This window comes from Salmo salar, chromosome 05, assembly GCF_965601325.2.
Source record: "Salmo salar chromosome 05, fSalSal1, whole genome shotgun sequence".
NCBI classification, from domain to species: Eukaryota; Metazoa; Chordata; class Actinopteri; order Salmoniformes; family Salmonidae; genus Salmo; species Salmo salar.
Genome location: NC_138295.1, coordinates 11863283 through 11878484, shown reverse-complemented (window position 1 = coordinate 11878484; position 15202 = coordinate 11863283). Strand labels below are relative to the sequence as shown.

The 15202-nt window shown below is 48.3% G+C and overlaps 1 protein-coding gene across 3 annotated transcripts; it reads right to left on the bottom strand.

Moving 5' to 3' along the window:
- On the bottom strand, positions 1–12961 carry LOC106604242 (myelin proteolipid protein). Of its 3 annotated transcripts, XR_006769824.2 has the most exons (8): positions 12805–12959; positions 10541–10727; positions 9915–10071; positions 9021–9189; positions 3588–3661; positions 3270–3335; positions 1682–2863; positions 739–876 (listed from the first exon to the last, which is right to left on the bottom strand). XR_006769824.2 is itself a non-coding variant. In XM_045717895.2 (7 exons), the coding sequence occupies exons 1-7, from the start codon at positions 12806–12808 to the stop codon at positions 700–702; spliced, it is 834 nt and encodes a 277-aa protein (XP_045573851.1). In that variant the 5' UTR covers positions 12809–12961; the 3' UTR covers positions 1–699. The 3 variants fall into 3 exon arrangements, 2 of the variants coding, with proteins under 2 accessions (XP_045573851.1, XP_045573852.1); XM_045717895.2 differs by lacking the exon at positions 1682–2863 and having other exon boundaries at positions 1–876; positions 12805–12961; XM_045717896.2 differs by lacking the exon at positions 739–876 and having other exon boundaries at positions 1166–2863.
- Positions 12962–15202: the final 2241 nt, after the last annotated feature.

The window sequence follows — 15202 nt, the reverse complement described above, 5'->3', positions numbered from 1 at the left end:
AACATTGCATATCTTCTTTATTTGGCCAAAAGAAAAGCAAAACACATGAAAGGTTACCATATCAAATTCACCCCCTCAAAGAGAAACAGAACAACAAAAAAGCAGGGCCCTAATAGGGTTGTCTTTGTCCAACATATCGCCACTGTGTACAACTCAAAGTCTAACTAGGAATTTAAGCTGGAATGCAAGTCATGTAAACCTACAAAATGAACACACTTAACTTCATAGGACTTTAGAGCCCATGTATGTGCTAGTGTCAGATAATCTGTACATAAATACAAAGAATATATTTTAACATGGAATAATATCCTGACAATGGATCTGGCCTGGTTCTAAAACGGCTAGCTAGATCCAAAGCAGGAGGAAGTAGAAGTATACTCTGCAGGAATCTCAACAGCTCTCCAAACTAAACCACCCACTGGGATAAGACAATAATAATAATAGTCTTTGGATATAAAACAAATATAATTGTATTCAATATTAGGGAGGAACCTTTCACGGGACAGTTTCCCAGACTCAGATTAGTAGGTTTAGTCCTGGATTAAAAAGCATGCTCAATGGAGATTCTCCACTGAAAGTGCTTTTAAATCCAGGATTAGGCTTAAAACTGGGTACGGGAAACGGGCCACTTCAAGGTTAGGGAGTCAGCTCCAACTGATCGTTCTCAGGGGTTACCATGGAGGATTGAGGGGGGGGGGGTCAGTCAGGAGGTAGACTATCAGATATGATGTGGGGGGCGTAAGGGGAGCGCATTGTCCCTCCTATGTCCTTCTGCAGTCTACCGTACAGCTCATAGCTTTTCCTCTTCTCTTTCTCCTGCCTCCTCTCTTCCTTTAGGTCCACCTGTCTGACTGCCAGCTGGAGGGAGCAGTGGATCTGTGGGGGAAGAGAAGCGATGAGCGAAACAGAACACCAGCCCCAGGAGGACATGGCCTACAGTAGCGTCAAGCCAGTCAAAAACAGGCTTTTCTCTCAGCACATTTACTGATAGAGATGTAACAGTTGGTTCAGTGAGCTACGTTTGTGTGATGAGCAGCCTAGTTTCCCGTGACAGACTTTACATATATTAATAAATGCCACGTCGAGGAGCTGGCAGGGCACACATGGTAGTAGCATGGACATCATGGGTTCGATACCCGGTCGTAACAAAGAGAGAGAGAATAACTTCTTTAAAAAGGAGAGGCCATCTTTTATTACCAAACCAACATAGTTTCATAAAACAGAAAGAAACGAAACAGCCAGCTGTCAATTCACAAAACCAACCTGTGCTGCTGGATAAAGCTTCCATCCAATTGGATAACCTACGCTCACAGTATGTTACAAGATATTTCATTAGTTAAAGAAGCCGTCTTTTGTTTAAAACAAAGTCAATTGGAATTAAGATTAGTACATTTATCTACAGTAAGTAGTAGGGTGTTATACAATAACTACTAATATTTTCTAGACAGCTACAGAGAATAAACTGTATCGGTTTGCCTCTATAACGGAACCTCGTCCCTTGCAAACGATACCATATATATAGCCAGATATAGCCAATAATAAAATCACATCAATGTAGTGCCATACAGAGTAAAGCATCTTAAGAGAAGTTTTAATCTTCTAAATGACATAAAAGGTTGCTAAAAAAAAAATAAGCAGCCGTAAAATCTTAACATTAAAAAGAGAAATGATCTGTACCAACCAGAAGTTTGACAAACGCACTAAAAATGCTGTCCCTTTTCTCAGATGCAATATCCCTTCATTCAAACAAAATGTTAACCCTTTTCTTTCCAAGTCTCTTCACAGGGTCCATCACCTCCAACAGATGGGGTGTCATGCAGCAGTGTCCCGTCACAGAAGGGTTGTATTCAGGCCATTGAGAGAAGATTTCAGCCTTTTTTCCCTGTCTTTGTCATGAAGACCTTCTCCCTCTGACATTCAATATGACCCTTGCTACAGACTAAGGTCTCTATAGTAACAAAGGGGCCTTGTCACACAGACCCTTCCACCTCCCACCCGGGGGCCGGTGGACCCTAGGAACCCCCTCTGATTGGTTAGTTTTCTAAGAAGTCCTAAGCGGGGCGGCCTCCATTGTCGAGGCCTTTCTGCTGCCCGTGAGAAAAGGACCTGAGGTCAGAGAGAAGAACTGCAAATGCACGCTTGTCTGGCACCATGGCAACCAGATGTGAAGGATGGTACCCATAGTAACAGATTAGAATCCCATAGCCTAAAGTAGGCAAGTGGTCCCTAACCATGAGTCAGTGTGACATTTATAACTGAAGATATTTGTAAAATATACATTTTGTTATGTTACCAAAATTATTAGTTGGGTTTTACATGTGATTTCTTTTTAAAAGGTGAGGAAAGACAAAACATGGAGTATATGCCATGTACACTAACCTCAGTATATGAAGATTACGTCAATCTTTACAAACATTTGGTGACACACGACAAAAATACACATGGAGAATAACAAAAATACAGAAAACTTGAAGACGGCTTCAGAGCAAACTAAATGTAACATGAGAAAGACAGTGACAAAGCAGTAAAAGGTAGTATAAGTCTGGGTTTCTCAACAACACATCCACTAAACCACCCATTGTGCTATGAGGACAGTACAGGGAAAGGCTGGTGGGTCTTGAAGGGAAAATGGACAGAATAGGATTCGCTCAAGGTATCAATCATTTAAGTTCAAAGAATCAACCAGCGGTGGTGTTGAGGATAGGTAGAGGGGTGTTAGGGAGTCAGTGTCCCCTCTGGGTGTCTGTCGGATGGAGAGGCAGGAGGGGAGGAGGTGGAGAGTCTAACACCGCGTGCCTATGCCCTTTCTCCCCAGGTACCGCAGCAACGCAAAGTTATAGGTGGTGGACACCATGTAGGTGAGCTAGAGAGAGATGGAGAAAGAGGGGAAGAAAGGAGAGCATTGAACAAAAGGAAAGAGACAGAAAAGACAGAATTGAGCACCATTTCACACTTATTATGTTCATCAAGGTCCATGACAATCTCAGTGTAATTCTGAGCATCTGCAGTAGGCTACAGTAACAGTGTACTGATATGGCAATGTAACTATGGGATCTTCCCAGCAGGAAAAGTACCAGCCGTTATGACAGTGTTTCTATCATCGGAATCGGCTGAGGAGTGAAAGAACAGAGAGCTACAGTGAGACTCATCAGCCATGGAGGCCTGACATTCCTGAACACCTACACTGACTATGTCACATGGGACACAACTCTATTGTAAAGCTGTAGCCAATCTGCTCCCAGTTAAGGGATTAGGGCAGGGTAACTCACAAGCGCCAAGAGTGTGATGCCAGCCCCGGCAAACGTTGCGATGTACAGGTCGTAGGTCAGACGGAACTGTAAAAGAACAAATCAGAGAAATCATGTGTCAATTCTAGAACCACGCTGACGTTCTAGAACCACGCTGACATTCTAGAAACACGCTGACATTCTAGAAACACGCTGACATTCTAGAAACACGCTGACATTCTAGAAACACGCTGACATTCTAGAAACACGCTGACATTCTAGAAACACGCTGACATTCTAGAAACACGCTTTGTTTCTTGGTGTCTGCCAAGTTTTATCATGAGAGACTGTATTACTGACCTCTCTGGTTTTGCAGACAGTGGACAGTGTCATTCCACAAGCTTTGCCTGGCATCGCATTCCATGGTAGAAGCCCTGGAAGAAATGGAAAAAAATACTTTTGATTCTCTGCTGTGAACTTTCAGCTTTTGTAGTTGGAAATGTCACTCCAAATTTCCACAGAGTAGATTTTAATGAAATAAATTGAGCACTCGGAATCCACATGAATGATTAGGTCGTATAGAGAACTACAGTGAGGTAAGGTTTACACGTTACCATATGGATGATTAGGTCGTATAGAGAACTACAGTGAGGTAAGTGTTATGTATGGTACGACGTGCTGTACGTCATACTATACGTTGTTATGGTTTACGACAGTGTGCTGCTTTACGGATGAATGGGTTGTCAGGATGAGTGGCACATGTCATTAAACGACAGAGTGATGTACAATGTGAAACCGTGCAGATGTGCGTTCTTCTACAGCTAGGCTAGAAATAACATTGGCGACGAAGATGGCTGAATTCAGTTTACCACCGCCGGCACCATTCCTCGCCGTGCCTGGCGAACCTCCAGTCCCGTGGAATAACTGGCTTGATAGCTTTAACACTTATATCGAAGCTATGGACTTTTCTACAATCTCCGATAAGCGGAGGACAGCACTGCTCCGTCACTGCCTCGGTACAGAGGGACAGAGGATTTTCAGAGCGCTTGGATCGGCTCCTACATTCACTGCTGCAGTCAGCCTCCTACGGAACCACTTCGCCGGGAAAGAGCGAGTGCTCCTCCGACGCTACCGGCTACGGAAGAGACACCAACGGCCGGGTGAGTCTATTCAAAGCTACGTGGCTAATCTGAGGGATTTGGCTAGCTCTTGTAACTATGGGACACTTCAGGACGAGATCATCAGGGATCAGTTGATAGAGGGGACGTTATGTGAAAAGACAAGGGAGAAACTGCTTTTGGAATCGGATAATTTACAACTAGATGGAGCTATTAAAATAGCACTCCAGGTTGAAGCGGCGTTGGAATGCTCTACTATGCTAACAGACAGATCTGCAGCATACACTCGGCCCCCAGCCATTCTCACACAGCAGCTTCAGCCTGAGCAGGCGCACTACAACGATCACACGCTGCGCATGGCCTCCCACGTTGATAGCTGCATGGACACAGACACCGGCATGCCCGTGCAGCAGGCACACAGACAAACGAACAGAAGTAGCTGTGGCAACTGTGGGGCTAGCTCTCACAATTCAAGGGCTTCAAACTGCCCAGCCCGTGGGAAAATATGCAAGAACTGTTCAAAATACAATCACTTTGCGAAAGTGTGTCGTTCTGTCCCAGCTACTAGCTCCACCCAGCACAGGGCCTTAGTTTCAACTCACTCTCAACATGAACGCACGGAAATCCAAACTGTCTCCACCAACCATGTGTCATTCAGGACATGCACTGTGCAGCTGGGTGAGGTGGGTTTGCCTTTGCTGCTGGATACTGGCGCTGCGGTGTCATTGCTCAACCTTGCCACTTACTACAAGTTTTTCCGTCACCTACCACTCCAACAGCCCTCCACTGCCCTGTGTGGGTACGGTAGATCCAAGATAGACATTGTAGGCACCCTCCAGGTCCCAGTACACTACGGCACCTAGCATCTGCCATCATTCACATTTCATGTTGCAAAGCGGGGTGCCAACCTCTTGGGCCTCGACCTCTTCACAGGCTTGGGATTCACGCTGAGAGATGACAGTGGGTCAGCTATCCACCAGGTTACCTGCACATGGCAACAGAACTGGCCAACTCTGTTTGATGGACTGGGCTGCCTCACAGCCTTTGCTCACAGGCCCCTAGTGAATCCGGAAGTGACCCCAGTCATGCAGCCCCTGCGGCGCATTCCCTTTGCACTGCGTGATGACGTCACAAAAGATCTCCAAGCACAGTTGGATGCAGGCATCATTGAGCCAGTCAACGCTGCCCCCTGGATTTCAAACTTGGTCATTGCAACCAAAAAGTCAGGTGGAATCCGGACCTGCGTGGATCTTCGTGCTGTGAACAAGGCCGTTGTCCCGGATAAGTACCCCTTGCCTACAGCTGAGGAGCTGACCGCACAATTCCATGGCTCCACGATCTTCACGAAGCTTGACCTTCGTCAGGGTTATCTTCAGGTACCCCTCCATGCAGCTAGCAGAGATCTCACTACCTTTGTCACACGTGCTGGCGTGTTCAGATATACACGCATGTCTTTTGGACTTAGCTCCGCCCCCAGCTGCTTCCAGAAGGTGATGAGCACCATCCTCGCTGGAATACCTGGGGTGGCGGTCTATCTGGATGACATCGTGGTCCACGGTCCTGACCTCCTCATCCATGATTATCGACTCCACAGAGTATTCAGCGCTCTACTGCAGAACAACCTGACCCTTAATGGTGGAAAGTGCACCTTTGCAGCTCCAGCCGTCGAGTTTGTGGGGTTCCGCCTGTCGGCCAAAGGCATTGCCCCACTCATGTCGAACATTGAAGCCGTCCACAGGATCCCGGAACCGACCTTAGCCTCTCAGGTGGCATCATTCTTGGGCATGACAGCCTACTACCTCCGGTTTCTGCCCCACTACTCCCAGACCACAGCGCCCCTTCGCCAGCTCCTCAAGAAGGATGAGCCATGGGCCTGGACGGCAGCCTGCTCAGACGCCGTCCGCTCACTGAAGAGCCAGCTCACCACAGCCCCAGTCTTGGCTCACTTTGACCCCGTCTGCCCCACCATTGTCACATGTGACACCTCAGCTGGAGCACTAGGAGCTGTCCTCTCACAGCTGCAGAATGGCATTGAGAGGCCCGTCGCCTTCGCCTCAAGGGCCCTGAGCCCCACAGAACAACGGTACTCTGTGGGCGAACGAGAAGCACTGGCCTGTGTCTGGGCGTGCGAAAGGTGGCACCTCTACCACTATGGCCGTCTGTTCATGCTCCGAACCGACCACCAGTCCCTCACAACGCTACTGTCGGCATCAGGAACTGGCCACAAGCCACTTCGGCTGCACAGATGGGCCGACCGCCTCAGACAGTATGACTATCAGCTGAAGTTCACTCCAGGGAGGGATAATGTGGTGGCAGACCTCCTCTCACGCACCTTTGACGCTCCTACTCCGACCGTCTTGCCAGACGACAACGAAACAGAGCTCGTACAAATGCTTTATGCTCCTCTTAAGTCAGTCGTCTCACTGGAGGAGCTGAAGCAAGCATCGGAACAGGATCCCACACTGTCTACCCTGTGCACCTACATACGCACTGGATGGCCAGCACACGTGCCGGAAGAGCTGGCGACTTTCGCCAGGGTGAAGCACGAACTGTCTTGCTGGGAAGAAGTCTGTGTCTCTCGAGGGTTTTGCACTGTGGTCCCAAGTGGTCTGCGTGCGCGTGTTCTGTCCATGGCGCACGAGGGGCACTTGGGCATAGTGAAGGTCAAACAGCAATGTCGAGACCTTGTGTAGTGGCCAGGCATCGACCACGACATTGAAGCCCTGGTCAGGGATTGTGCTGCATGCCTCCTCAGTGGGAAAACAGGACAGTCCGCCCCAGCCCCCTAGCAGCCTCTCGCATGGCCGTCCCGCCCTTGGGAGCACATCCAACTGGACATCTGTGGCGAGATCCATGGTCACGCAGTCCCTCACCATCAGCGCTTCCTCACCCTGACCACGGACAATGGGCCCCAGCTAATCTCTGCCGAGTTCTCCTCATATCTCAGCAACAAGGGAATCAAACACATCCGCACGGCCTACTACAACCCACAAGCTAAAGGAGGGGTGGAACGCTTCAACCAAATGCTAAAGAACGGCATCAGAGCGCACCTGGTCCAGGGGTGCACGTTCCAAACTGCTTTGAATCAAACGTTAATGCACTACAGAGCAAGCAAACACACAACAACACAGGCCTCCCCGGCATCCCTCATGCTAGGTCGTGAGATGGAACTGCCACTGGACAGACTCAGAACACAGAGAGTTGCAGAACCGGCGACTAGGTGCACCCAAGAAAAGCAGGCAGTGACCAGGCACCAAAGAGAAATGAAACAGCGTTTTGACAAGGCACACAGGGTGAAGAAGTCGATCATCCAAGTGTCTGACTGGGTCCGAGCCCGACGGCCTCAGCGGTGCAACAAAATGGCCTCATTCTGGTCGGACCCGCTGCAGGTCAGTCGACAACTGGGGCCCGCCACATTCATGTTGAGCAATGGATCACGCTGGCACGCCAGCCGCCTCAGAAAAGTCCATGCCCCTCAAGGAATACGAATGCACACAGAACAGACATGCAGGCCAGAGACGCCACCGGATGGACCTCCCCCACCACTACCACCTGAGCCCCAGCCTCTGTGGGCTCCCCAAGGGCCAGAGCCACAAGCGGTGGCGGTTGAAGAAAGGCCTATGCGGGCACGAACTCGCCCTGCTCATCTGGGGGACTACTTAACCTCTTTTCATTCTTAGGCTCCGGTAGGTGTCTTAGTCAACCTCCAGGTTAATGGACTGAACTGGCTAGTTTGGAGAGTCCTTCCGTTTAAGGGTTAATGTTTTATTTCTTACAGGTATCACTCTAGGTTCTTGCCCTATGGACATTTTATATTTGGTACCAGTCCCTGGTTTTGGAAAGGGGGGGGAAATGTTATGTATGGTACGACGTGCTGTATGTCATACTATACGTTGTTATGGTTTACGACAGTGTGCTGCTTTACGGATGAATGGGTTGTCAGGATGAGTGGCACATGTCATTAAACGACAGAGTGATGTACAATGTGAAACCGTGCAGATGTGCGTTCTTCTACAGCTAGGCTAGATATAACAGTAAGGTTTACACGTTACCATATGGATGACTAGGTCGTATAGAGAACTACAGTGAGGTAAGGTTTACACGTTACCATATGGATGACTAGGTCGTATAGAGAACTACAGTGAGGTAAGGTTTACACGTTACCATATGGATGACTAGGTCGTATAGAGAACTACAGTGAGGTAAGGTTTACACGTTACCATATGGATGACTAGGTCGTATAGAGAACTACAGTGAGGTAAGGTTTACACGTTACCATATGGATGACTAGGTCGTATAGAGAACTACAGTGAGGTAAGGTTTACACGTTACCATATGGATGACTAGGTCGTATAGAGAACTACAGTGAGGTAAGGTTTACACGTTACCATATGGATGACTAGGTCGTATAGAGAACTACAGTGAGGTAAGGTTTACACGTTACCATATGGATGATTAGGTCCTATAGAGAACTACAGTGAGGTAAGGTTTACACGTTACCATATGGATGATTAGGTCGTATAGAGAACTACAGTGAGGTAAGGTTTACACATTACCATATGGATGACTAGGTCGTATAGAGAACTACAGTGAGGTAAGGTTTACACGTTACCATATGGATGAACATAATGGACGTATTAAAGAACTACAGCGAGGTGATGTTTTATGTCCTTACCGTACTGCCTGGCGTCGATACAGAGCTGGTTGATGCTAGCTGGGGTCTCAGTCAGGACGGTGATGGTGTGGCAGGTTGTGTCCATGTTGTAGAAGAAGTAGACAGGCAAGGCAGAGAAGGCAAACACCAACAGCCACACCACCACCAGCACGTACGTTATCAATATAAACTGGAGATGAAGGGAGAGATGGATGTTTAGGTATTATGAATCATAACAGGCCAAAAATTAATCTGTTTTGTTGAGCTCTCATCTCCACCCTCAAACGTACCCTCACTCTCTTACCTCTATCCCACTAGCCTCAGCCCCCACTCTACCTCCACCCCATCCTCTCAACTATCTTCTTACCTCCGCCCCACCTTGTTACCGCCACCCCACCCTGTTACCGTCACACCGCCACCCCACCCTGTTACCGTCACCCCGCCCTGTTACCGTCACCCCGCCCTGTTACCGTCACCCCGCCCTGTTACCGTCACCCCGCCCTGTTACCGTCACACCTCCGCCCCACCCTGTTACCGTCACCCCACCCTGTTACCGTCACCCCTCCGCCCCACCCTGTTACCGTCACCCCACCCTGTTACCGTCACCCCTCCGCCCCACCCTGTTACCGTCACCCCACCCTGTTACCGTCACCCCTCCGCCCCACCCTGTTACCGTCACCCCACCCTGTTACCGTCACCCCTCCGCCCCACCCTGTTACCGTCACCCCACCCTGTTACCGTCACCCCACCCTGTTACCGTCACCCCACCCTGTTACCGTCACACCTCCGCCCCACCCTGTTACCGTCACCCACTCCGCCACACCTCCCGTCACCGCCACACCTCCCCGTCATCGCCACACTCCCCGTCATCGCCACACCTCCCCGTCACCGCCACACCTCCCCCCACTCTCTCACCGTGCTACTAAGACAGCGTCCACACAGGGTGCTCCTGAACTCTCCGAAGGTCTGCCTGGTGGCGCTGGTGGTGTAGAATCCCTCCGCCAGCAGTACGATGCAGTAGAGGAAGAAGAATGAAGCCAAGCCATAGATAACATACTGGAAGTACTGGATACTATGTAGGAAGAGAAAAAGAGGGAGAGGAGGTATAGGAGGGGCAGGGGGGGAGAACCGAGAGGCGGCGGGACAGGGGGGGAGAACCGAGAGGCGGCGGGACAGGGGGGGAGAACCGAGAGGCGGCGGGACAGGGGGGGAGAACCGAGAGGCGGCGGGACAGGGGGGGAGAACCGAGAGGCGGCGGGACAGGGGGGGAGAACCGAGAGGCGGCGGGACAGGGGGAGAAGAGGAGGGAAAAAAGTATTAGGACACATCAGTACAGAGGTCAGTAGGTCTACCATTAACAGTAGGTCTACCATTTAGTTTAAAATACTTATACAGTAGACTTAAAGGACATCTAAACCAGAGGTGGCCAATCCTGGATCACCAAAACAATTGAGGTTTTTGTTCCAGCCCAGGTTTAACAAAGCCTTGGGGGGGGGGGGGGGGGGGGGGTGATATAAAGCAATAGCCTTTGAGCCACTCACAGGTAGGCCAGGGTAATGTAGTCCTGTAGGTTACGGGCGAAGTATGTCTCGATGAGTCTCTCCGTCTCAGTGAGGGCCTGGTGACCACAGCCACAGAACAGAGCTATCCCCGAGAAACACAGCAGAGTGGCCACCAGGGAGCAATATGGTACTCCTCCCAGGCACTTCATACAGCAGTCATAACAACCTATAGGACAGGACATAACGACATAGGGGTTAATGTAGGGTTACCTGTAGAGAAGCATAGGGCAATCCTCCCAGGCACTTACTACAGCAGTCACAACAACACCAGGGGAGTGTTAATGAACATAACGTCACCGTGACTACATGGATGGATAAATAACAACACCAGGGGAGTGTTAATGAACATAACTTCACCGTGACTACATGGATGGATAAATAACAACACCAGGGGAGTGTTAATGAACATAACGTCACTGTGACTACATGGATGGATAAATAGCAACACCAGGGGAGTGTTAATGAACATAACGTCACTGTGACTACATGGATGGATAAATAACAACACCAGGGGAGTGTTAATGAACATAACGTCACCGTGACTACATGGATGGATAAATAACAACACCAGGGGAGTGTTAATGAACATAACGTCACTGTGACTACATGGATGGATAAATAACAACACCAGGGGAGTGTTAATGAACATAACGTCACTGTGACTACATGGATGGATAAATAACAACACCAGGGGAGTGTTAATGAACATAACGTCACTGTGACTACATGGATGGATAAATAACAACTGTATACTGGAGGGATCTGGCTCCAGTTATTACACTATCCAGCTGTGGTCGTAAAATAGCTCATCCCTGAGTTACTCTGAGGCCTTGGACTGGTCTGTTCTATATGCACAGTAGTGTTCAGTCTGTCAGCTAGCTAAGGCCATTCTTCCCCAGAGTCATGTGCCGTGAATGGGCCCTTAGGACGTGAGTATCTGTCTGTTTGTCCCAACACTAACCCCAGCTCCAATCACCGCTCACACCATGGGGACAGTGAGAAAAGATGGAGGACAGAGAAAGAGAGACGAAGAAGAGAGAGGCTGCTTGTGTGACTGCAGAGACAATGTTCTTTGTCCCGGTGCAGTGTGGATAGACAAGGGCCACCAATGTCAAGCAAACAATAGCCAGAGCCACCTCCAGCACCCACACGGTGGTTTATAGGAGCAGAAGGAGGCTTGTGACAACCAGAGGGATATCCAATAGTCTGTGGTGGAAGTGGGGAAAGATCTCAAAAGACTGGCTGGAGCTGGTACCATTATAACAGTTGGCAGGAAGGGAAAGCATACACATGCACTCTGCAACTCCAGGGTTGTGTGTTTTCGAGAGATCAGATTCTTCCAGGTTGCATAACAACACCAGCGTGGAAATGAGTTTTAAACCAATTAAAAAGTTTGCCAGTGAAAGAACACTGACTAACCGCCATCACATGCAGTGATAACCAACACTTGATAATCAACACTTTACTTTTATAGTCTCAAAACTTATGTTCAAGCAATTTTGTTATTTGGACAAAGTAGCAGTACTTCTCAGGACACATAGGAAGGAAAGTAGCAGTACTTCTCAGGACACATAGGAAGGAAAATAGCAGTACTTCTCAGGACACATAGGAAGGAAAATAGCAGTACTTCTCAGGACACATAGGAAGGAAAATAGCAGTACTTCTCAGGACACATAGGAAGGAAAGTAGCATAGTCACCCAGCAACAGGTGCAGGGGTTCTCGGTCTAGTTTAAACAGTTCCACTTGTCTCCATTTTCACTGTTCCGACCTCAAAAACCCCTCAACAATCCGAATAAAGACACGGACCTATTAGGAACCTCAATTAACTTCTCAGTGACATCACAGCCCTGTATGCCCGAGGAAGCAAGTTTAACATTTTTAGGAACCGAAGCCCATTTTGTTCAAATTGTTGCAAAATGGCCTTTAATTAATTCACTTGCTACTTTCCTCAAACAAATACTACTTAGAACACGGTATTTCGGTAAAAAAAAAAAAAAAATTGTAATTGAAAGCAAACGCGACAAGGCACTTCTGAAAATTAGGCCAGGATGTGCCTCTGGAAGCATTAAATTAATCACATAGTACTAGCATCACCAGTGAGTATAGGCAATCTTACCCTTTCATGCCAGCCATTGCCTAATATTATATGTTATAATGCGAAAATCATTCAAAGAATACCAAAGAAAACTTGTCGTTTGTTTGTGGTTGGTTGGCTATATCTTAACAAACGTAGATAACTTACCCATGTTGTCTCTGGTAGGATGTGCGTTCAACAGAGGCGTTCTGTGCTGCTTTCCACCGCAGCTGCTCGGGTGATATTATGCACGACTTGTTCTCAGTCCCCAAAACATCAACCTCAACTCGCTCTCTCTCCAACAATGAACAGACAGACCCGCTGATGGCCGACAGTCGAATCTTAAAGAGACAAGGTCGCTTTGTAATGGACAACGGTTCAAGACGGAGGATAATGAAGGAGGTCTATGAGGGGCTATACATGCCGTATTGTCAATTGTAACATGAAATATTCAACTAATAACTGATATGGAAATGTAGCAATTTGGAAAAATGTACTTCAGTTCATTGTTGGTAAGCAGCACCATGTGTATTTGCATATCATTTGGTAGCATCTCCAAGATTTCTTGTCAGAAAAAGTTCCATGTTATTTTTCTTCATTTTTATCTTTGTCTTTAATTCTTTCTTTTTCTTTCTTTCTGTCGTTCTATTTCTTTCTCTTTTGGTTAGACACTGTGACATCATCAGTCTACTTTTTGGGAAAGATTCTGTTTCCTCTTGATTTCGCTCTGACAGATATCTGTCATTAGGCCGTTGGGTGAGAACATTAGGCCGTTGTGTGTGAGAACATTAGGCCGTTGGGTGAGAACATTAGGCCGTTGGGTGAGAACATTAGGCCGTTGGGTGAGAGAATATTAGGCCGTTGGGTGAGAGAACATTAGGCCGTTGTGTGTGAGAACATTAGGCCGTTGGGTGAGAACATTAGGCCGTTGTGTGAGAACATTAGGCCGTTGGGTGTGAGAATATTAGGCCGTTGTGTGTGAGAACATTAGGCCGTTGGGTGAGAACATTAGGCCGTTGGGTGAGAACATTAGGCCGTTGTGTGTGAGAACATTAGGCCGTTGGGTGAGAGAATATTAGGCCGTTGGGTGAGAGAACATTAGGCCGTTGTGTGTGAGAACATTAGGCCGTTGGGTGAGAACATTAGGCCGTTGTGTGAGAACATTAGGTCGTTGGGTGTGAGAACATTAGGCCGTTGGGTGAGAACATTAGGCCGTTGGGTGAGAACATTAGGCCGTTGTGTGTGAGAACATTAGGCCGTTCTGGGTGAGAACATTAGGCCGTTGTGTGTGAGAACATTAGGCCGTTGTGTGTGAGAACATTAGGCCGTTCTGGGTGAGAACATTAGGCCGTTGTGTGTGAGAACATTAGGCCGTTGTGTGTGAGAACATTAGGCCGTTGTGTGTGAGAACATTAGGCCGTTCTGGGTGAGAACATTAGGCCGTTGGGTGAGAGAACATTTGGCCGTTTTGCGTGAGAACATTAGGCCGTTGTGTGTGAGAACATTAGGCCGTTGTGTGTGAGAACATTAGGCCGTTGTGTGTGAGAACATTAGGCCGTTGTGTGAGAACATTAGGCCGTTGTGTGTGAGAACATTGGGCCGTTTTGTGTGAGAACATTAGGCCGTTGTGTGTGAGAACATTAGGCCGCTGGGTGAGAACATTATGACGTTGGGTGAGAACATTAGGCCGTTGGGTGAGAGAACATTAGGCCGTTGTGTGAGAACATTAGGCTGTTGGGTGATAGAACATTAGGCCGTTGTGTGTGAGAACATTAGGCCGTTTTGTGTGAGAACATTAGGCCGTTTTGTGTGAGAACATTGGGCCGTTTTGTGTGAGAACATTAGGCCGTTGTGTGTGAGAACATTAGGCCGTTGTGTGTGAGAACATTAGGCCGTTGTGTGTGAGAACATTAGGCCGTTTTGTGTGAGAACATTAGGCCGTTGTGTGTGAGAACATTAGGCCGTTGTGTGAGAACATTAGGCCGTTGTGTGAGAACATTAGGCCGTTGTGTGAGAACATTAGGCCGTTGTGTGTGAGAACATTAGGCCGTTGGGTGAGAGAACATTAGGCCGTTGTGTGTGAGAACATTAGGCCGTTGGGTGAGAACATTAGGCCGTTGTGTGAGAACATTAGGCCGTTGTGTGTGAGAACATTAGGCCGTTGGGTGAGAGAACATTAGGCCGTTGTGTGTGAGAACATTAGGCCGTTGGGTGAGAACATTAGGCCATTGTGTGAGAACATTAGGCCGTTGGGTGTGAGAACATTAGGCCGTTGGGTGAGAGAACATTAGGCCGTTGTGTGTGAGAACATTAGGCCGTTGGGTGAGAACATTAGGCCATTGTGTGAGAACATTAGGCCATTGTGTGAGAACATTAGGCCGTTGGGTGTGAGAACATTAGGCCGTTGGGTGAGAACATTAGGCCGTTGTGCGTGAGAACATTAGGCCGTTTTGCGTGAGAACATTAGGCCGTTGTGTGTGAGAACATTAGGCCGTTGTGTGTGAGAACATTAGGCCGCTGGGTGAGAACATTAGGCCGTTGGGTGAGAACATTAGGCCGTTGTGTG